The 21280-nt window shown below is 52.1% G+C and overlaps 1 protein-coding gene across 6 annotated transcripts in view; it reads right to left on the reverse strand.

Annotated features, from left to right (window-relative positions):
- Positions 1–21280, reverse strand: part of TNRC18 (trinucleotide repeat containing 18) — a 45712-nt gene that overhangs the window by 13359 nt on the left and 11073 nt on the right. For 3 of the 6 annotated variants that reach the window (XM_015876739.2, XM_015876741.2, XM_015876740.2), the window contains exons 4-16: positions 19469–21274; positions 17220–17322; positions 16922–17127; positions 16597–16743; positions 15975–16159; positions 14760–15183; positions 13304–14251; positions 12509–12684; positions 11680–11816; positions 11079–11207; positions 9173–9347; positions 7771–8134; positions 5012–5290 (exon numbers count right to left, since the gene is read on the reverse strand). In XM_015876739.2, coding sequence (XP_015732225.1) covers positions 5012–5290; positions 7771–8134; positions 9173–9347; positions 11079–11207; positions 11680–11816; positions 12509–12684; positions 13304–14251; positions 14760–15183; positions 15975–16159; positions 16597–16743; positions 16922–17127; positions 17220–17322; positions 19469–21274 — 5079 coding nt within the window. The remainder of the gene's footprint in view (positions 1–5011; positions 5291–7770; positions 8135–9172; positions 9348–11078; positions 11208–11679; positions 11817–12508; positions 12685–13303; positions 14252–14759; positions 15184–15974; positions 16160–16596; positions 16744–16921; positions 17128–17219; positions 17323–19468; positions 21275–21280) is intronic. The other 3 variants (XM_015876742.2, XM_015876743.2, XM_015876744.2) reach the window with 3 other exon arrangements.

Below are 21280 nucleotides of genomic sequence, written 5' to 3' on the forward strand. Positions count from 1 at the left end.
TCTGAGATGCAGAAGCCACCTGCCCACAAGGAGCAGAACAGTGCCTGAGTTCCTCTATCAGCTCTCCAAAGTGGGACGCCTTACTCCAACAAGTGCCCCTTACTTGAGACTCCATCCATGCATCCAACTGGGCTCTGAATTCAGTACTTCTCTGTAAGATCAGACACATCAGCCCATGCAGCCCTTCCTGCTAGTGCCAGAGAGCCAGGTAAGCTGAGCAGTAAAGAAAGAAGACTCCTCTTCCATCCCAGCCAACGTGGGCTCTGCAACCACAAGGGCACAAGGGCACCGAGCAGCTCCTGTATTTCAAAAGCACCGAGGTGAAGCAGATTTAAAAGGCAGGCTGAAAGCAGCCATTACTCACACCACAGAAAACATACGATGCAATAACGCACCCAGCAGTTATTCTAACCTCCTCCAAATATACGGTGTCACGCTATGGAAAGGCCACCAGAGCCAGTCTCTTGTCAGCATTATTAGCAAAACACTTCTATTTCTACCTGCAGGAGATTCAACTCGCAGCCTGGAGCCCACATTAGGGTACACTGACAGCCTTCACTCACAGCTCTATCCCTCCCCACCACAAGGACAGCTCTTGCTCACTCTGCTCCTCTTCCTCCTGAAAAACGACAGAATGAAACCAGAACAGCACAGCTGGGGCTTCCCTCCAAACCCACTTCGAAACCGAGTCCCCACATTCATAGTCCTGGTGGCAAAAATATTCCTGCTGGTTCTCTGCAGCTCACTGCCATGGCTGAGTCCCACTCCTGCTGTAGCCAACCTATCCATGGGTTTAAAACCAAGCACGCACAGATGCTTTTGCACAAGCAAAGCCTTCATCTTTTCACCTGCCAAGAATGAACAGAGGGACAAAAAAACATACTGAAATATCCTATTCTTCTTTCTACCCCCTCCCCTTCTCTTCCGGTTGTAATTCTGTAAACACCCAGCAAGGGTGAGGAGAAAACACATCAAGTGAAACATTCCTGCCATCATGAAGAGCGTGTATATGTGTGTACACACCCACACACCCAATCACACGTACGCATACAATCCTGCAGCCAAAACAAACAACAAGTCATACTGAGATGCTGGTAAAGCCAGATAAGCTCAAGTCAAAGGTTTCCTTTTTCCCCCCCCCCCAAGATGTTCACCTGCATTAAATTCAGAACCAAAATCAATTGAAGATACTGAACTTTCTCACTGCTTTTTTTTTTTTTTTCTTTTTTATGGCATTTTTACTGTAGGAGAGGAATAAATGAGGATGAACGGAGATCAGGTAAGCAGTTTGGTTTGTAGAGACTGATGTAACAGACTGAGGAAGGGATGGGGAAGGAAAGGTTTCGGAAGGGGGGGGGATAAAAACAGACACTTAGAAGAGTCATTTCACATTGTAAACAAAAATAGCATGATCTTTTCATAACACCAAGCAGGCCCACAGCATACAAAGCAGGCTAAGTACAGGCAGACTTTAGACAGCTCCTGGGTCATTGACATCTGATTTGTGTGATCGGTCCGAACTCTGGAGGTTGCCTATTTCCAAATCTCCAATTTAAGATTGTCCTTCATTTATACTTTTATTTTTAATGCCAAACAAACCAATTCTCATCTTTTGTAGAGTTTTTTCCTCCACGTGTGCTGCGCTGTTGACTCCAGAAGTGCTTATTAAGAACTGCTCAAATATTACAATGACTGCACGAGATTGCTTGCACAGGGAAATGGTTATCCACAGTGCTTGGAAAAAAAGGGCAGAAAAACATTCTATCATCTCTTTCAAAGGGGCAAAATCATCCTCTAAGTTAGGGGGAGAGGGGAAGAAGGCATTCATCTCCCCAGGGAAACAGTCCATTGAGAAGAAAAACATGGGTCTTTGGCCATGGGAGCTTCACGGCATCCCCTCTATGGTCCCCCTATAGCGTCAGCCTCTCCCAGCAGCTTCCTATCCAAGGTCACTGGATGAGGCTTTGCTCATTATCGTTAACAGCAGTGCTGGTCAGCAAGAAATCTGTGTGTCCCTACAACTATCTCAAGGCAGACAAAACAAGTTCTCCTGCAGCTAGTCCTGCATCTGAGGAACACAGTGTCAGGGCTGTGACACCCACCACCCCAGCAGCAAACAGTCTGTATCGTGGCCCAGGAAATCTTTCAGCTGCACCGAGCCTTTGCAGGCAATTCTGTGCCTTCTCATCTTGGATCTATCCTAAATCTATTCCTTTTTGCTCGGATAAGGTGTTCTCCATGTGTAAATCAAACAGCAAACAGGAAAGCATTTCTGGAGTCCTCAAACACAGACACTCAAGCAAATCTTCCATGCGAGACTCTACATGGACAGAGGAAAGTGAAAAGTGGACAGCGATCATCTTGAAAATTCTAACAAAAAGAAACCAAGAGAATGCAAAGATCTACGTGTCATTATTCACGGAGGTAACATCGAAACATCTGAGGCTGACAGATGACATAAAGAAAATTATTTTGCCTACCTACATAACAATGGTCAAGGTTCAGGTTCATGGTTAGTGACCCTCGCTGAGAAGTGTCTGCCCTACAACCAGCCAACCACTTTGCTTCTTTAGTGCAGCGTGAGAGCAAATGCAAGAGACCGACACAGACATTCAAAGCATCATGGATAGGGGCAGGGGTGAAAGGGTTGGCCAAGCAGCTGCAAGGAGAAAGCGAGCACTTCTAGAAAAGCTGAGGTTATTAATCGGTTTAGTATCAGGGAAAGCCATTAGAAACCCTATTACCCAAATATCCCTTCAAGAAATGTTTCTGACAAAGAACTAAACAAAAATAATAATAATAAAATCAAAAACCGTTTTGAGGAACAAACAGAACTGTAAGCAGCAATCCCTCCCAACCGCCCCCCTGTGCCCACACCTCCCACCCCCGGAGGTTTTGCATCTTTTGGTTTCCCCACCATTAAATGACACCTCTGAGGGATTTATTTACAATGCCTTTCCCCATTTGACTTCCCAACCTCCTCCCGTTTCCCCCTCCGTTCCCCAGACTTTATCCCATAAAACCGGGATAGCCGTGTTTGAAAAAAGGTTACTTGAAAAAAAGAAATTAACAAAGCTAATCTAGGGCCAAGTTACCCATCTGCCATCCAAAAAGCAAAGCCCCAAAAACTCAAGAACTTCACATCAAAAAGGGACCGATAGCCTCAAAATTTCCAACAGCAGCAAAAGAAAACAAAGAAAAAGATGCAAAAAGAAACAGAGATGTCAAGCTGAAGGGAAGTAACGCAGACTCTTCATGGAGATATGGCAAGCTCTTACACGACATCCACTGCCCCACAACAGTTTGGGTTCTCTGAGGAGTAAATCTGATCTCTTTGAACCAGACTTCTTTTTAGTTTTCTTTTAGATGCGCTGGTGGGTCCAGCCCAGAGTCACATCAAACTACATCAGCATTCCGTATCTTTCTGCTGTTTGAAATATATGTTGGGGTTGTTTGGTTTGGTTTTTTTTAGCTCAAATTGCCTTTCTTTGGAGGATGGGTTTGGAGGGAAGAAAAAACAGGTGTGTGGAGGAGATTAAGATCAAAAACTAAGAATAACAAAACCAAAGCAAAACTACCCAGCCCCATTTTCAATTAACAACTGTCTGAGCAGTGTGAGACGCTAAAAGGCTTTTGCTGTGCTGCATGCAGCTCTGCTCTGTAACATAGACGATAACAACCAGGGATGCTCTTGCTTAGCATTCAGCCCAGACGAGCTACTTTCTTTTGGGAGCTGAGGGCTCATTAAAATGACCTTTCCCCATGATTATTATTTAATGAGTGCGCTCTAAAACAGAAACCCCTTGTGTCTCTGGAGGAAAAGTCTCAAGTAATCTCTTTTCCCACTGAAGTACTAATGACGGGCTGACAAAAAGAAGCTGGAAGGCAAAAAAAAAAATTGGGGTGAGGGGGGGGGAGGGAAACTGCAGTCAAATTTAATGCAGTAATTACCACATCCTTGAGCACTACGGATTAACGTGCGGGCATCAGAAAAAACATCACCACCCAAAAGAGGCATAAAAACTTGCTGAGTATATTCTGCAAAGAAAAATATGTCAGTCTGTCAAAAAAAGGGGACCTTACGCACAGCAGCAATGAGGACCGAGAGCCTTTGAGATTTACCTGCCTGCCTTGAGAGCCTAAGAGCACAAGAAAACAGCTGTAAATTAAAATAAACAACATAACAGAAAACGGATGAGCAAAATAAAAACGAAATAAAAGGAGAGGGGGTGGGAGAGAGGCCTTGATTTGGACAAAGGCAGCGAGCGACAATTGCTAGCAGGGATATTTGAATAATAGAGAGTACCCAGACTAGGTTAATTCCAGTTCTACTCATGGGGAGTGGGAGCAGGAGAGGGATGCAGAGCAGGATGGAGTGAAGCGGCAACCTAATCGCCTGCTAAGAGACACAGCAAGAGAGACAAGTACACAGGTTTAGTTAAAAATGAACTCGATATGTTTAATAAAGCTTGGTATACCAAAATCGCAGTACAAACATCAAGTCACACGGCCACACAACAGTATCCCGGCAGTAAAAGAAATAAAAAGAATGGTAATAATAAAAAAGTGAAGGAACGCAACTGAAAAAGGGAAAGAAAAAATAGACTCCTTCCAAAGCCTCTTCAAGGTCCATGCCAAAATAATAAGAAATAAAATAATAATAATAGTAATAAAAAAAGAATATAATGGTGGTGGTGGCAGCAAGGAAGAAAGTGAGGGAAAAACTGAAGGGAGAAAGGGAACAGGAAAGTAGGGAGGAGGTGAACTCTAAAACCCAGTGGATATAAAAGCTCTAAAAGAGCCAGTCGGTAATAATATCACAACGATACAGGTACAAAAAGGATAAAAAAGAACCGTCGGGCTGATACAGCAGGCTACGCTGCCAAGAACAAAGATGGCCGCCCTGGCTGCGACCATCAAAATGGCTGACCCCGGCCTGAGGGCCCCTGCTCGCCCCCCGCCCGCCCCACGCAGCCATGGCGGAGGGCTGCGTTTGCTATAAGCTAGTAACCTTGATCGAACGAGTCCTCCGAGGAGTCGCTGAAGGAAGATCCCTCCTCGGCCTCCCGCAGCAGCAGGCAGAAGGGCTGCTTGCGGCCCGCCGCCGCCTTGGCCTTCAGCGGCCGCCCGGCCGCCACACCACGCGGGGCCGCCTTGGGGCCGCCGGCCGCCCGGCCGCCCTTCCTGGCTGCTGTGCTGTAGAGGCCGGGCGGCCGCGGCTTGGGGACGGAGGGGGGCTGCGCCGGCCACTCGTCCCTCAGGGATCCCTCCTCCTCCTCCGAGTCCGTATCTGCAGTCAAAGCGGGTGGGAAGAGCATTACCTCAGGGAACGGGGTCCGGGTGGGTTTCAGGGGGGGTCAGAGGGTTGTGTTTGTGTGTGTCTGGGTGAAGGGGCTTTTTGCCGTGTCCTTCCTGCCAGGCCTCCGCCACAAGCCACAGGCTCAGCTGGGAGCTGAGTAAACACAGAAATACACAGCTCCTTCTTTTGGTTAGAAATAAACACTCTCCGTCTAGACCCAGCAAGCCTTTCTGCCCTATGGCAGCATCCAAGACCTGTTTTCAGCTCAGGAACAGAAAGCTGAGACAGACATTTCCAACGTGACAACAGCCACCAAAAACACAGCGATGACAACGACTGGCCAATCAACCCGAATCAGCCCCAGCCGTGGTTATGTTCTATGCTCCTACTTAAATCCCATCTCTACACAAACTGACTCCCTTGAACGGTTTCTGACACAGCCAGAGCAACCCCAGCTGCTAAGGGGCAACACGTCCAACTCCAAACACACCACCCCAAACATTCAACAGTACAGAGGACACCAAAACAGAACAGTGACCAGGCTCCTTGCTCCACAAACCCATTTTACCAAGCTGCAGGCGGTGAGTTTTACACAACCACCCTCTGCAGCATCAGATGAGTGCAGCAGAAATACACGGTGCCCCTGGATGTGACAGAAGCAGGTTTGAAGTGTCACACACCAGCTCACGAATGCACCGCTGACTCCACAACACTATGGACATGGACCTTCCCAGCATGTAGGCAGCAGCAGGTGCTCTCCACTGTCACCCCCAGTAGCACATCGCTCCCCATCTCCATTGTGTAGGTTGTGGAGAGGAAGGAACAAAGGGTGGCAAGCTTAGGAGGTCCAGAGCCCAAATGCACAGAAGATGGGGTGAACCTCACTTCCATGAGCATGGATGGGAATGGGATACTCAGCTCACCCTCTGGATACATGCCCAAGGTTTTCAGGACTCCAGCTAGAGAACCATGAGGTCAGGAGGAGGCACGAGCATCTGGCACTGGTCCCGCTCTCCTCCTCCACAAGAGCAGCCCACCAGTCACAGGAGGTGCTGCCATATGCTCGACCTGCCTCTCCAAATCCACCACGCTTGAGTGACCAAATGACTGCCTGAGGCCCTTTCCTTGAACTTGGCACACAGCTGAAAGGACGCGTATCAAAGCTGAGCCATTCCACAGTCGGTTCCTCGGTAACAATAATCCTCCTGCTCTGAGATACATGCAGTGACACAGGCACAGTCCTACAACAGGAGACTCGCTGGAAAGGAGGGGAATTGGACAGCAGCTCCCCTTTGGGTCCAGGATGGAGTTTTTGATCTTGAAATCACAGCACCAAGTGTGAGAATACTATGAAAGCATCTCCCAGCAAGGGGCTGTGCCTCCCCTCTGCCCTGCTTACCTCCCCAGCAGCTCCAGAGCTCCCAGCTGAGGAGGCCTGGGTCTGTTCCTGGGACCGAAGCATGCTGAAGAGCAGCACTACGGGGTGGTTTGTAAAGCACAACCAGTCAAAGGCTGTGTTCAAGTCCAACGAACACAATGGCTCCTATTTTGCCACGTAAATGGCTGATTTCACGCCAAACATCTGTTTGTGTGGAGTCACTACCTCATCATGTTCCCCATTAGTGAAATTTCTAAACTGGTCTTGCACTGCTGCCACATACATTTGTTATGCATATGAATACCCCGTAAGAGCTTTAACGTGGGACTTAATTAGCTGCAAGCAAAGGACAAGATGAGTATGTAAGTGAGCTACCCAGCCTCAGACCATAAACTCCAAGTCCTGCACATGCTTCTCTGCCCCATTGTCTGCCTGAGCCATTAAAGACTTGTCAATGGCTGGTCCTATGTCATCCTAATGCTATCTGCAATTCAGGCTTTTCCTTCTGTAATGGTGTCTGCAGGAATCTTTGCCTTGGGTGCACTTTCAGTGCACCAGTACACAGGATGGCACAGAGTAGACTAATTCCAATGGGAAGGCTGTACACAGCCACCCAGGAATCAAGCCACAACAGCACAGAAAGGCAGCAGGATCCTTCAGACATTGGTTTTCTCCCTGCAGACTATGCCTTCCCTACCTGCCTCCACAGCTGAACCTCACCAACTCACCAAGTTATCTCTGCTAGCCACCTCCCGAGGAGAGGCAGTGAGAACTCATCTGGCAGCTAGATGGAGAGTGTCTACTCACACTGAAAGCAAGGCCATGATTTGATCTGTTTTTCCCCAGATCCAATTGGAACAAGACAAGCCAGGAAAGGACACAGCAACGTCTGCTACCTGGGGGCAAGCTGGGTGGACATCTCACACTCAGCCCAAAGATGCAGCAGCATGGATTAGCCAAGGAGAAGGTCACCTCCCGACCACAAGCAAAACCTGACCCATCTCTAAGACCACTTCCAAGTAGCCAGAAACCCCTGCCACAAGCCCAAGCAACAGGTTATACCATAACAAGAGATAAATGAGGGATTACTTACTATAGGAGTAGCTGCTAACTTCAGATATTGCTGGTGAATGGGAAACCTTCAGCTGATTTTTGACTTTTAATCCCACCTCCATCTTCTTCATTTTGGCAGACACTTTGTTTTTACCTTCCTTGGTGGATTTCAAGGACAGGCCCAGGTTTTTGGCCAGGCTCTTCTTCTCCTCCTTACTTGGCAGAGCCTCATGAGAAGAGAGGTACCTGCTGCCACCTCCACCAGCTTTCAGCTTCCCCCCAGAGCTGTCAGCAAACTTGAAGGGGGATTTGAGTTTGTCTTGTTTGGTGAGCGACAGGGCCTTATCGAGCTTGCTGGCCAGCTGTTCCTGATCCGATGGTACTTTCTTTTTCTTAAGCTTTAACTGTCAAGGTGAAAGGAAGGGACGCAGGTGAATACAAAGCACGTATCATGGCAGACCCTAGGGTTTTTCACTACCCTCATTTCAGTCTCTTGTGCCTGCCAATTAATAATGCCTCAAAAGGAAGATCCTTGCTCCCATCATGGCACTAGGGAGAAAGAAGTAGCAAATGCTGCAGCTTCACCCTCATAAAGTAATACATAATGTCAAAGACAACTCAGAAAGACTGAGTTTTCTTCCAAAATAAATATATTCACAAATTAACGTAGCTTGGAGTTCTTTTCTTCTCAACACTTTCTGTTTTATAGGATTTGTTTGAGTTTGGTTTACAAGCTGTTCCCTAAATCACAGAGATTGTAAATCTTCTTTACCCCAAATTCCAGCCAAATAAATACAGGTTTTCATATAAGCAACCAGCTACGGTGGCAGATACCTCTCAGCAAGAGCATCAGCACCACTGCATTACAGCCAGGGCTGTTACATTCTCTCTCTGTATTTTCTTGTGCTTTGAAAGAAAGTAAGTTTACTTTACATGTGTTACAGCTAGAGAACAGCAGCTGTAATTCAGTACTTTGACTGTATGTGTTTTGGATTTCATCTGCAGCTTAAAGCTCCAGTAATTATCTCATTGCTTCAATAGGAGCAAAGGAAAACCCTGCATTTAAAACAGAGAGACTGCACTCTGTTCTTCTCTTGCCTCAAAAAGTCAGTCACCCACCTCTGCCTCAACAGCCAGAGCAGTAATACAACCACTGCTCTGGATTCTGAGTTAGTACAACACTGCAATGCCCTGGCTGGCTCGAAGGGGCTCGCCTCTCTACTGATTACCAGAAAGGCCCAACCTCCATCAGCCAAGACGAGCTTCTGCAAACACCCCTCTGCTGCACAGAGCCCTCCCATGAGGAGCTGCTGAACACACGTGAACTGAGAGCAGATGCTGTAAGATCAGGAGGAGTTGTTCAAAGCAAGCCGACACCGGGCCATGTGAGAGAAAGATCTGCTTTTGGCCTGTGGCTCCTCATTCCCCACGAGGGCACTGACCTCGTTTGAGAAGCTGGGAGCAGCATCGTGTTCTTCCCAGCTCTGGTTCCTCCCTTTCATCTTGCCACTGCCGCTCTCCACATCGTCATCCTCCTCCGGGAGGGCCCCTTTGTGCCTCTTCTTCATGCCCTCGCCAGTCTCAGAGTCTTCAGAGAGCAACAAGGACTTGCTTAGTCTGCAAGCCAAGCACAGGATGGGTCAAGGTGGGGGGGCTTTCCTCCCTGTGATCCCCATCAAGCTCAAAAGTGAGGTAAAATGCCTCCTAGAACAGTGGGGATCCTTAATGGGAGCCAAGTCCACCATGAAGTGACAGCAGTTTGGACACAGTGAGGGCCTGATTCTCGTATTCCATCAAAGAGGAGAGGCAGGGAGCCCTTCTTGGATACCAGTACACAGATCAGAGACCCAGAAGATGGTCTCTGAAAGGAAGTGTTTGGGGTCTTGAGTTAAAGCCACTGAAAAAGCACCCAACCTGGTACAGCTCAGCAGGAGGAAGGTTAGGCAGTCGAGCTGGCTGTGGTGGTTTTATCCCACCTCTGTTTTCATGGTCACTAGGTGCAGAGACAGATCTGAGCGAGGTACCACCATGCCTGGCACCAGGATGCTCAGTCTGAGCAAGGAGGGGCTAAGGGCTGCAAGGAGGGACAATGGCACCATGAGGACCAGCCTGCAAAAAGGGCAGGTCATCTGCTTTACAAGCCTGGCCCCACTGCAAGCGGCATTGGCAGACTGTTTTTGGTGTTTCTCCAGGATTTGTGGGGAAAGGAGAGGGTAATAAATAATAAAAGAATAATAATAATATGAGACTAGAAGCATGTCGTACACTGCTCCCCAGCTGCCTCCGTGAACTACTTGATGGATGCTGAGATAGTTCAACACCTGAAGAGCTCTACCAAGCCTCCACTGAAAGCTTTCACTGCCACCTCCTCCATGCTAAGCCTGCTGGCCCACATCACACTGCCACCACAAAGCCACCGACAGCCTCTAAGCACTTCCCTTCCCCTCTGCTCTCCCTGCTGACTGCTGTACATAGCTAAACCAACAACTCCTGCCCTGGATACTGAGGGTGCACCTCCACCTCCCAGACCAGGTCACTCCTTCATCCCTGTAACACAAGGGTGTGCATACCAACACGCTCATGCATGCACACATGCACAGGTCCAGCCACCTCTGGATGCCTCCAGCCTGCTCAGCCATCCGAACACGAGGAGCAAAACAGAGCCACCGAGAGGACAGATCTTCACAGAAGCACACAATCAGTGGGAGCTGGGCACCTGAGTCTGATTGAAAAGGGTATGAGCAAAAACTACACATTGGAAAGGGAGGCAGCTTGGAGATGCCCTCCCTTTTGAGAGACTGAGCCATCTAAGGATGGTCAGATGGCCAGCTGCAAATCCAGGTATCCAAACGAGATCGGTTGGACTTGCACAAGAGGGAAAAAAAAGCAGAGAAGAGAATGATCCAGACACCGGAAAGAAAGAGGCCAGGCTAAACCAACTCCCACTGATGAGAGGAACAGGAGGTGAAGACACAAGAAACGCAGCAGAAAGGCCCGAGAAAACAGAAAACCTGGACCAGCCCTATCCTTCCAGTTTCATCAGCAGTCCTGCCATGAGCTCTACAGCACCCTACTGCACTGTCCTCCTAAAAGGGCACAAAGACACACTCCCGACACCGAAGGCTCAACACCACTCAACTCTGCCTGTCCTACGCACAGCCAACACACAGACACATGAGCTGGCATTGCCTTCCCACTGTGAGGCCATGCTTCCACACCACTGATGTGAGACCATCCTGCCTGACCATCACCACGGCGAGACCCCACTGCATCCGAGATGCTTTCCCCGAGTACAACCCTGTGCAGCGACCCTGCCATTTTCCCATCTTCCCCAAATTCCAGCCTTACTTTCCACTCTTGCTGTCACTCTTCCCTCTCTCCTTAATGGGCGACAGAGCGCTTGATCCAAGTTTCCTCTTCCTGGGCCTTCCAGGGCCTCTTCTCGCCAAGCTTCTACTTTTCTCGTCATGCTTTTCCCTTTAAAAAAACCACACGCTTCACTGTTAACCAAGGCAACAAAAAAAAAAAAAAAAAAAAAAAAAAAAGGAAAAAAATAGCAAAGAAAAAAAAAATCAAATTTTGCAACCAAAAAAAGCAAACAGGGAAAAAAATAATAAAGTAAATAAATCCAAAAAGAAGAAAAAGGGAAAAAAATGAAAAGAAAGCAAGCAAGAACGGGAGCCAACCCAGAACCTTCGCCTGTCACCAAACTGCTACACTGAGCTGCTGAAGCCAAGGATGTCTCTAACAATGGTCTCCCAGCTGCGTTCACCAGTGATGGGGTGGTGTGTCACATAGCCTAGGAGTGTGTTGTGCAAAGCTCTGGCGAGCCATACCAGGAGGAGAGCAGACAGGGAGGGATGGAAGGCTGTTTTCTCTCCTGGACTGAGAGGCAGTGGTAGGTGCCCAGCTGGAAAAGAACAGACCGAGTGCACAGCCTGCCACTTACTCAGAGTCCCTGCGCCGCTGCAGCTTCACCAGCTCCCGCTGCTTCTCCTTGTAGCGCCGCTGCAGCTCCGCCAGCCTCATCCTGTAGTCCAGCTCCATCGCATCCATGTTCTCGATGGCTGATTTGATAGAGTACATCTGGGGGGAGGAAGCAAGAGGGGTGGAGAAGGTCAGGGCACGTCCTGGTCCCCATTCTAGGCTGCGGTGCCTTTACAGTGCATCCTGGCATGACACCCTGTGCACGGATACTGGAGCAGAGCGCTCTTTGCCCCCACCAAGCACAGACCCAGACTGGTATGGGAACAAAACCAGCCAAGCAAAGATGCTCAGTGGCTGGGCATGGATTCAGCTCTGAGAAAGAGCAACGTCCCTGGGAAATAACCTGCAGAGTGAAATATATCCATGGAGTCTCTTACCCCTTATTTAAAAACACAGATCAAAATATTCCTGGAACACTTACTTGCTGGGTACAAAATGATTTGTCAGCGTCTCCCATAGGGAAGAGTAAGGAAAGAAAAAGAAAGGAAAAACCCTGCTGCCACTATCTTTACTTATTCTCCCCAACAAAGCAGTAACATATGAGTTCCTGCTGGCTTTGTATTTCAAACACCACTTCTAGGGCTAGGGAGGGTCCCACTGAGATCAATGGTGTTGATTCACAAACAAGAGAGGACGCTGAATCGCACCATGCCAACTCATGTGTGCTGTTAGGAACACAGAGGGAAGTTCTGCCCAACGCAGAAGGGTGGCACACGGCGACTGGGAGTGCAAGCAGTGGTGAATGGATGCACTGCGGCTTTTCAGGCTCAGCAACGCTGAGAGCTACTCACAGGCTCATCTTTCTTCTGCATCCAGCTGTACTTTTTGTTGGGATTCAGCTCTCGAGGCAGCCGGATGGTTTTCAGACTTTCCATAAAGGGGGTGGAAAGTACTTCCATGAGCATGTGGGTGCTGGCAGCCAGCAAACTCTCCAGCGTTGGCCGGACAGGGAAACTCTCTGGACCTGCTGGGAAGGACATTAAAAAATGCTAGATGTTGGTCCCGTAATACTACTCATCTGGGGGGCACAAGGAAAGGCTCATGTCCCTTCCCAATCCATGACAGCTCAAGCAGCCTGTGGGACATCCTGACCCCTACTTGAAATGTCCCGTTGTACCCCACCATGCTACAGCCTGCAGCTCCCACCACGTCTCATCTCAGGAAGTTCCTGAAGGTGAGATCCTTTCAGGACCTGCCAAGCTCTTGGAAAGCATCATCTGGAGCTCCCAGGGCCTCGTGTGCCAAACCCCGACAGACTGCAGGCTCAGCCCCTGCCAGAAGGGTGTTAACCTGGCAGCCCTCAGCAAGTGGGGCTCCATTTCCACTATGCATACCACGAACTGTCTAGACATGGAGAGGGCCATCGGAAGGGGGGGAGCAGTCCGGATGCCACGTGCAGCTCAGCCTGCTACAACAAAACCCCTTCCTCAAGCCCCTCCAAAGTGCCTGAAGTTTGGGACACAACTCCTTACTGCCTGGCTGAGCCTACAACAGATCTCAGCTGGGCCTCTGCTCCTCTGTCCGTGCAGAGCACAAGCAGACCTGACTCAGCCCAAAGCAGGCCAGACCTCGCTCCCACCACTTACTTTGCATTTCTTGCTTCCGTTTCTCCAGCTCCATCTCCGCAATCTCACTCAGCAAAGTGATCCCTTGCAGGAAGGAATGCTCCAAGGCCTGGTCAGGTAACACCTCCATCTGCATCTGTGATGGAGTGACGCTGGCAGTAGTCAACAAAGAACAAGCCTGAGGCATTTCTGTGGCAGCTACCAAAGCGTTCATCCCCGCCAGCGGGTCGCCTGGCTTGATGTCCAGAGTTGGGATTTGGCAAGAGATTGCCTCATCAGGGTAGGAGGGCATCTCTGGCCTCTGCTCGCTCTCTTCAGGGGGCAGGCTGGGAAAGTCCCTGCCCCGGGGCACGTCAGCACCCTGCAGATCTATGGCTACCGAGGCCTCCTCCTGCTGGGGCGTCAAGTCCATCTCAGGTGTCTCGTTCTCGGTGTGCACTAGTGAGCTGTCATAGTCCATGTGCACTGAGCAGGTTTCTGTTCCACCCTCGTTCTCTGCCTGAGCCTCATCTTCCACCTGGCAAGCAACAACCTGGTAAGGAGGTGGGCAGCTCTGGAGATCTTCCTGGTCCTGCTCCATAGCACCCAAGGTTTCTTCTTGATGCAACAGCAAATTGCAGCTGTCCACATTCTGCACTGGGACAGCCGCAGCGGTGCCGATGTTCAGAGCCCCCATGTCCTGCTCACAGATGCCCTCTTGGCTTTCCTCCATTTGCACTTCTGATTTCACCCTCTCTTCCAACGACTCCTCTTCTGCTGCAGTTGGGATGGGTTCTAGCATTTTGGACGGAGACAGGTGGATGGGTTTGACCTCAGGGGAAAGCTCCATGTGCTCAGAGCCTTCGGCAGGCAGCGGGACATCGGGAGCCAGGCCGTCTGCATCAGCTGCCGCAGTGGGCTGAAGGAGGTAGGGATAGTGTCTGCCGAAGGAGGGAGGCAAGGACTGGAACGGATATCCAGGGGGGATCTCTGCAAGACATTGGAAGGGACAAGTTGTGTAATGGCAAGCTCTCCAATGTGGCTTCCCTTATGGAGGCACAGGGATGGGTCCCCTTCACTTCCATCAACTCACAGCTCTTTCTAGTCTCAGACAGTGGCTACTTGGGCATCCCTCTTCCAGCCAAGCTGCCACCCTCTGTCTCAGGCCGCAGCACCAGAGACATCCCTCTTGCATATCTCCAGCAACTACAGCGGGATCTGCATCCTGCATTCCTCCTCCCATGGAGATTTCAGTTCAGGAGGAACCAAACCAGGCTCAACCCAAGGGAAGAAGAAAGCCCACAGCACCAGGTGCCCCTAGAACCCAGACAACGATCCCAGCCGACCACAGCACCCTGCTGCCTGCCTCTCCCCTGCCTTTTACAGAGGTGCAACACGGTTTTCTTTAGGGAAAGGGATGGAAGCAGGAAAGAGTTGAGGAGAAAAAGGGAGGCAAGCACAAACACAATGGGACTCTGTCAAAGCAGGGCTCTCTTACCTTGGAACAAGGCCTGAAACGGACCAGCAGCCTCTTTTTCCAACTCCAGATCTTTCTTCTCCACAGACTCAGGTGCCTCTTCCTTTGGAGGGATGGCAGGGGCAGGGGGTGGAGAGGCAGGGGGCGGGCTGGAGGGGTGGGAGCTGGGGGTGGCAGGGTAGGAGTAGGCTGGCTGCGAAGGTGGCTCCTCCATCTTTTGGATCACCTCAGCTTTGAGCACAGACACGGGTGAGGCCCTGGGAGAGAGGGGAGGTGGACTCACAGCCTTGCTGTAGGACGTGGAGGCGCTGGGCGACAGCACGGGTGGCTTTCGGTGTACCAGTCCCTGGGCAGAGGAGGACAGGCTCGATTTGGCACTGTCCAGGCTTCGTTTCGTCACCTTCTCTTCCATATCCGCACGCTGTTCGTTTGCCTTCAACCTCTCCTGTGATAAGAACAGAGCAGAACTCAGCACATCTCCACCTGCTCCTGGAAAGCAGCACAGACCTACCACCAAACGAAACCATATCTTTATCCAACACCAACTGGAATAAAACATGTGCTACCAACTGCAACACCACTTTAAGGCCAATGTGACAGAGGGAGACACTGAACCTAAACTAACATCTCCTAGGAGAGTGCTGGAATAGAGAAGGGTTAAAGTGCTCAGAGGTAGGAAAGGCCTCTTGGACCTGAACAAAGTTCTGATAGGAAGCACTGGCAGAAACAGATGTAGATTCCTTTGGGACTCATCATAAGGCTTTTAATAGCTTTTCTTACGAAGCCCCAGATCCAGGAGTCATGGGAAGGGTGTCTCAGCTTTCAAATGCAACCTCCCCCCAAAAAAAGGTTTCTATTTCTAAGCCTCCAGTTTGGCAAGCACAAATGTAAAGCTAAGGCCTAAAAACAGATGACCACTACAAAAATTAACTGGGTGCAAAACACACTCAAATGAAACCTAAAGGTTGCCAAAACCTTCTGGTGAATGGGAGCTGGCTCCAGGACCCAGAGCAGTCACTGCCAGCACTGCAGCTGCTCCTCTGAGCCACTGCAGGAGGTCTGCCTGGAGGTGAGCACGAATGAAAGCACTCAATAAGCAGAGCTATCCCCAGGGAAGGAATCACAGCCGTGCCAAGGAGCAGCTCTCCTGACACCACTCAGGGTTTCTACAACAAACCCCCTAGACAGCCCAACCTTGGGCTTTCACCTCTAAGCTAGATGCTCTCCAGGACGTACCACAAGCTGAGCACTCCGCTGTAGCTCCATGGCGTGTGCTGCTTGCTGCTGCAGGATGTACAGCTCATGCTGCCGCAGCAGCTGCTGATGGGAAAGGAGCTGGAGCTGATGTGCGTGCTGCAGGGAACTCCTGGTCGGGGGGTACATGGCAGGCCACAGCGGGGGAGCCCGGTCCATCAACTCTGCTGCAAAACAAGCAAGGTTATAGGATTAAAGGTTGCTCAGGGCAAGAGTCTCTAACCCAATTCAATGGTGAGGGGATGACAAACATCAGGCTATGCAAAAACGCTACCAGAAATGCAAAGGGGAAAGCATGTCATCTTTCTCCCCAACTTCTGGAGCCATCCGACTAGCCGTGCTCTCTCTCAGCCTTGGCTTGCCCATCCTTGGTTGATCCCAAGAGCAAATTCTCCTAACTGGGGAGCCAAACTCTATGTGCTTTTCTACAGGGTGAGAAACTGGTCCTGCAGATAACACATCTTCATTCCCAAAGCGCAGTGTAACAAGAAGCAAGCCCACGGCCACCTAGAGCTGGGGTTTCTGCTCCCCCTGGATATGCACATCCCCATTGAGCCAACTCCAAAGCCACTTCCCCCCCTCAGGGACACGCTCACGTCCTTACCAAAGTGCGGCAAGTGCTCACTGGGGATAACGACAAGCTGCCCTGACTGCGGGTCTCTGGCAAACTGGTAGGCAGAAGGGAGGGCCCCTCCCATGGCAGGGGGGAAGCCTGGAGTCATGCCCTGGTGCAGGGACGGATGGCCAAGTCCTGGAAGAAGAAACACCATGATCACGACTGAGGGGATGCACACAAGAAGTCATCTGCTGTTTGATAGCTTCATAAACACCGCGTTCCCGTTCCCCTGTGGTCAGAGAGCAGCCTCCCTGGGCACTCAGCAGTGGGTTACATTGCTGTGGGCACCCTGGGGTGCCTCTAGGGCACTCACCGTAGGGGTGGCCGGCCAGCCACATGGAGGGGCTGCCAGTTCGGGGGAGCCAGGGGTGCGCTGCCAAGTGCGAAGCCGGGTCTGTGGACCAGCGCCCGGAGCCCGCCAAGGCCGGACCTCCCGTCACCATCAGGTTGGAGTTCAAACCGTTCGTGGCACAGCCGGAGGGGTGGATCCGAGCGAAATCCACCAGCTCTTTGCTTTCTCTGGTCATGGGGGAGGCAAGGGAGAGAATGAGAGGGTCTGAGTGCTGCAGGAGGACGGGAACACAAGTGCGTGGGGCAGGAACAACCCTCACCTGAGCAGCTTCTCCTGGTCCCTCTCCAGCCGCCCTGCCAGGAGGTGGCCATCCCGGTGACGACTCCTCTCGTCCCCGCAGTCATCTTCAGAGCGGCTGTGCCCTAAGAGACAAACCAGCACCATCAGGGATGAGAAGCCTGGAAAAGCTGTCTGCCCAAAGTACCGAGTTCAAGGCCCGGAGGACAGAGTATGGCTGTCTGCATGGCCCCATTCTTGCTAAGAGGGGCTCCTGGAAGCACCACCCGCTTGGAAGGCAACAAGATCCAGCTAAACCCTTGCACCAAACCACACTGCCGTGCTCAGCGCATCTCATGCTCACACAAACTGGGAGCACTGGGTGCGCTCCAAAGCCCTGCCTTCCTGCAGATGCTCATAAAAACATCAGGCTCCATTCTGCAACCCAGTCCCTTAGAGGGAACCTGCACTCTCTTGCCAAGCCATGCAACAGGAAAGGGTCTGGTGAGGCGAGGGTACATATGGCAGATGAGGGCAGGAATCCAAAACAAGGGCTGGTTGTTGGGCTGAGAGAGAGCTCCTCAAGATCACAACAGCTCCCACAAGCACAGCCTGGCAGGGAAGGCAGCAACCTGCACAGCAGCAAACACTGCAACACTCAGCCCCGCCACTCTTATTCAACTAAAGGCTTCAGCTACCTGACTTTGGATATGGTTTTCTGCTGCTTTATCCCTAACTACATTTTTACACATGCATTATTTCCCACATTTCCCTGCTGCCCCCATCCATGTTATAGCTGGGTGACCCTAAATCCCAGCCCTGGTGTCTGGGTAAGGTTTGGGCACAAGGACACCCCCTAACAGCCAGTCCACCCAGCTGACAAGCAGCTTTTTGAAGGAGGGCCCCGCTGTGTATTTCCTCAAACCCAGACAGCCCGTGTTTTTTTATGCTGTCAGGTCTCCAATTCCCTCAGCTTTTACTGTCAGATGGAATGCAGCAACAAGACAACATCTCTCCCAGCTCCTCTCCCTGGGCTCCTTCCAAGGGCTGCAGGCAAAGATGCTCTCAACGCTGGCGCACACCTCTCCCTCCCAAAGGGCCTTCCAAGGTCAGCAGCTGCCCCTCATCTCCCCCCCCCCATCCCCACTACCTGCGAGCTGCTATTCCCAGCCAGCTCCACCACCCTCTTCTCATCCCCCACACGCACACACGCAGACTTTCTAATTTGTGCCATTCCTCCCCAGCCTCTCTAATGGGACGCTCCTTTAGCCGTACAGACCGACGATTGTTCGGATGCTGAATGATCATTTTGTCCATATATACGAACATGACGCACAGAGCGCATAGAAAAATTCAATCAGTTATGCAGAGAGGAAAGGCTCAGGTCCGTTCCCCTGACAACCAATGCCCAGCACTAAATACTTGCATTTTACTTGCCAAATACTACAGATTAGCCCACTAAAGCCTGCTTTCTCCTTCTTAAAAGGTCTAAACATTCAAGCACCGTCCACTCAGCGCAAGCGAGCTAATGTTATTAGACGAATATCTCCTGGCACACAAAGGGGGGGGAGCAGCATTTGGGGGACGAGAGGAGGAGAAAAGCAGTCTTGTTTTCTGTCTGAAAGCCAACTGCATCGCTTAGCAACGGGCCCACAGGCCGGCCAGAATTCAACCCTTGTTTGCAGCCTTTTAGCTGGGCTCAGTAAATTACATTTAACGTTGAGTTGGGAGGGTCTGGGCGATGGAAAGGCAGAACAAGCAGAGCCCTGTGCTGTCCACCACATCCCCAAGCGGCTCCCAATGGCGAAGGGAGGTGACAGGAATGGGGAGATGGGGGGTTTCTGTTGCTCCCTGCATCCATGGGGGTCAAAGCAATGGAAAGGAGCTGTGCCAGGAGGTAAACAGAGAAGGGAAATGGGGTGCTGGCAATGGGTTCTCTTCCTCCTCACTGCTCACATGGTGGCTGAGCTCCCAGGCTCAGCCAGCAGCCCCCAAACAAGGCTCTGGTGGGCTCTGGGCTTCGGCTCAGCGTGGCTGCAGGTGATGGCCCACAGTGGAGCAAAACCACACAGAGCACCGTCCCACCATTCCCACTAAAGTGGGAACAGTGCAGCTGCAACCACACCCCCATGGTGAGCACAGCACTGGGAGGAAGAGTCCTCACTTTGCCAACGTTTACAACAAAACCTTGGCTGGGAACACGAGGCAAAGGGAGCTGAGAACACCCAATGCAGCCCATCTACCTGCTGCAGATCCACACAGAAAGCCCTAGGGACAGGCGTGGAAACCCACCTTTGATGCTGCTGAGAGACAGCGAGCGATCCCGGTCCGCCAGGCTGGGTGCCAGCTTGCTGCCACTGCTGCTGCTGCTGTTGTCCTTCTGCCGGGCCACAGCCACAGCGATGCCGACGGGCAGGTGCCTCACCTCCACCTCACCCTGCGAGCCGATGCTCTCACGGCCGAAGGATTTGGCACTCTCGGGTCTTTCGGGGTCCCTCTTCAGCTGCTTGGCCGGCTGCTGCGTCAGCAGCTGCTGCACTTTGGAGGTGCCCAGCTGCGATGAGTCCAACTTCATGTTGCCCAAGCCGCCGAAGGGGCTTTTCTTGCCACAGCTCTGCCGGGATGCAGTCTCCTTGGCAAAGCTGCCGCTGTACTTGATGAGGCTCTGCATGGCCGAGCCTTCGCTGTGGGAGGTGGGGTGCAGGACATCGGCAGCGCCCCGTGAGCCCACCACCGAAGAACGCGGCAGGCCGCTGGGGTCCAGGTAGACCTTCTTGGCCTCCTCCTCCGCCCGCGTGACGTGGTTGTGCTGCGCTGCCAGAACTGCCATCTGCGTGGTGGCAAAGTTGCCCATCTCAAAGGGTTTCCACTTCTGCTCGGGCGGCTTCAGCTGGCTGTGCTCCAGGTGCTGCCGAGAGGAGTCCAAAGTGCCGTAAACCTTTGTCGCTTCTTTGGAGCTGGATCGCTGGAAGCGCTCTCGCTCGCAGGGACGGTGTTCCGCCTCCGGACTCGACTTCAGCAAGTCCTTGGAGGCCAGGAACTCCCTGCTCTCCGGAGAGCCCAGCCCCGGCCGGTTGAGGAAGGGCTCCGACGCGACCTGTCTCTTTAGAGCCATGGAGTTGGCCCTGATCACTGAACCCTTTTCCCTCAGGGCCTCCATCCTTTTGGCATCGCTGTGGCAAGAGAAGTCCTGGGAGAGGAGCACGCGGGAGGCGTCAGCGAGGCAGCGCTCCGGGGGCGACTGCAGCACGCCGGCCTTGCCCAGCTCCTTCTCCTTGGCCTTGTTGTCGCGGGCCTGCGAGGCGATCTGGATGGGCCCACTCCTCTCATCGTAGGCCTCGACCGAAGGCACAAAGGTGGGGGCAATGACTTTGTGCTCCCTTCCCAGCTCCTTGGCCGGCGGGAAGATGGTGTACACGCTGGAATGGACGGGCTGAGGGGGGAAGGTGGCAGCGGGCACCATTTTGCCTGGCTGCGAGGGATGCGGGGAGGGACAGCTGCAGGAGACGTGCAGGGCACCCACAGAGGGCAGCAGGGTCTCGCCCCGCTTCAGCCGCTCGGCGTGGGCGTGCGCGGAAGGCCTCACGTTCTCATCGTGCCGCGCGGGGTCCTTGTTGCAGCGGTCCTGCTCGGCGCCCAGCACCTTCAGCACGGGATCCCCGCCGCCATTGCAGTTGCTGAGGGATGAGCTCTGCAGCGGGTTCTTGGATTTCGCCTCCCCGCCGCCCCCTCCCCGACATGGCACGTGCTCAGCCAGAAAGGGCGACAGGCGCTCGCCCGCCTTCGCCGCCTTCTCCACCACGCTGACTTTCCGGTCGCCGTCAGGCTTGGTGTCCTGCGTCAGGTCTACCACGCTGCGGGGCCGCGGCTCCTCCTTTGGCCTGCCCTCCTTCTTGGCGAAGGGCAGGGAGAGCTCAGTCCGGCAGCCCCGCTCCTTCACACCGGGATCTTTCAGGCTCTCCTTCGAGCTCTTGTGCAGCTGCCCCAGCTCCTTCTCCCGCAGCAGAGCGCCCGCTGTGTGGCCGCCCGTGCTCCTTGCAAGGGGTGGCTGTGGGTGTAAGGCCGACTGAGCTGCGTGGCTGGATAGGTAGAACCCATCTGCAA

This window comes from Coturnix japonica, chromosome 14, assembly GCF_001577835.2.
Source record: "Coturnix japonica isolate 7356 chromosome 14, Coturnix japonica 2.1, whole genome shotgun sequence".
Taxonomy (NCBI): domain Eukaryota; kingdom Metazoa; phylum Chordata; class Aves; order Galliformes; family Phasianidae; genus Coturnix; species Coturnix japonica.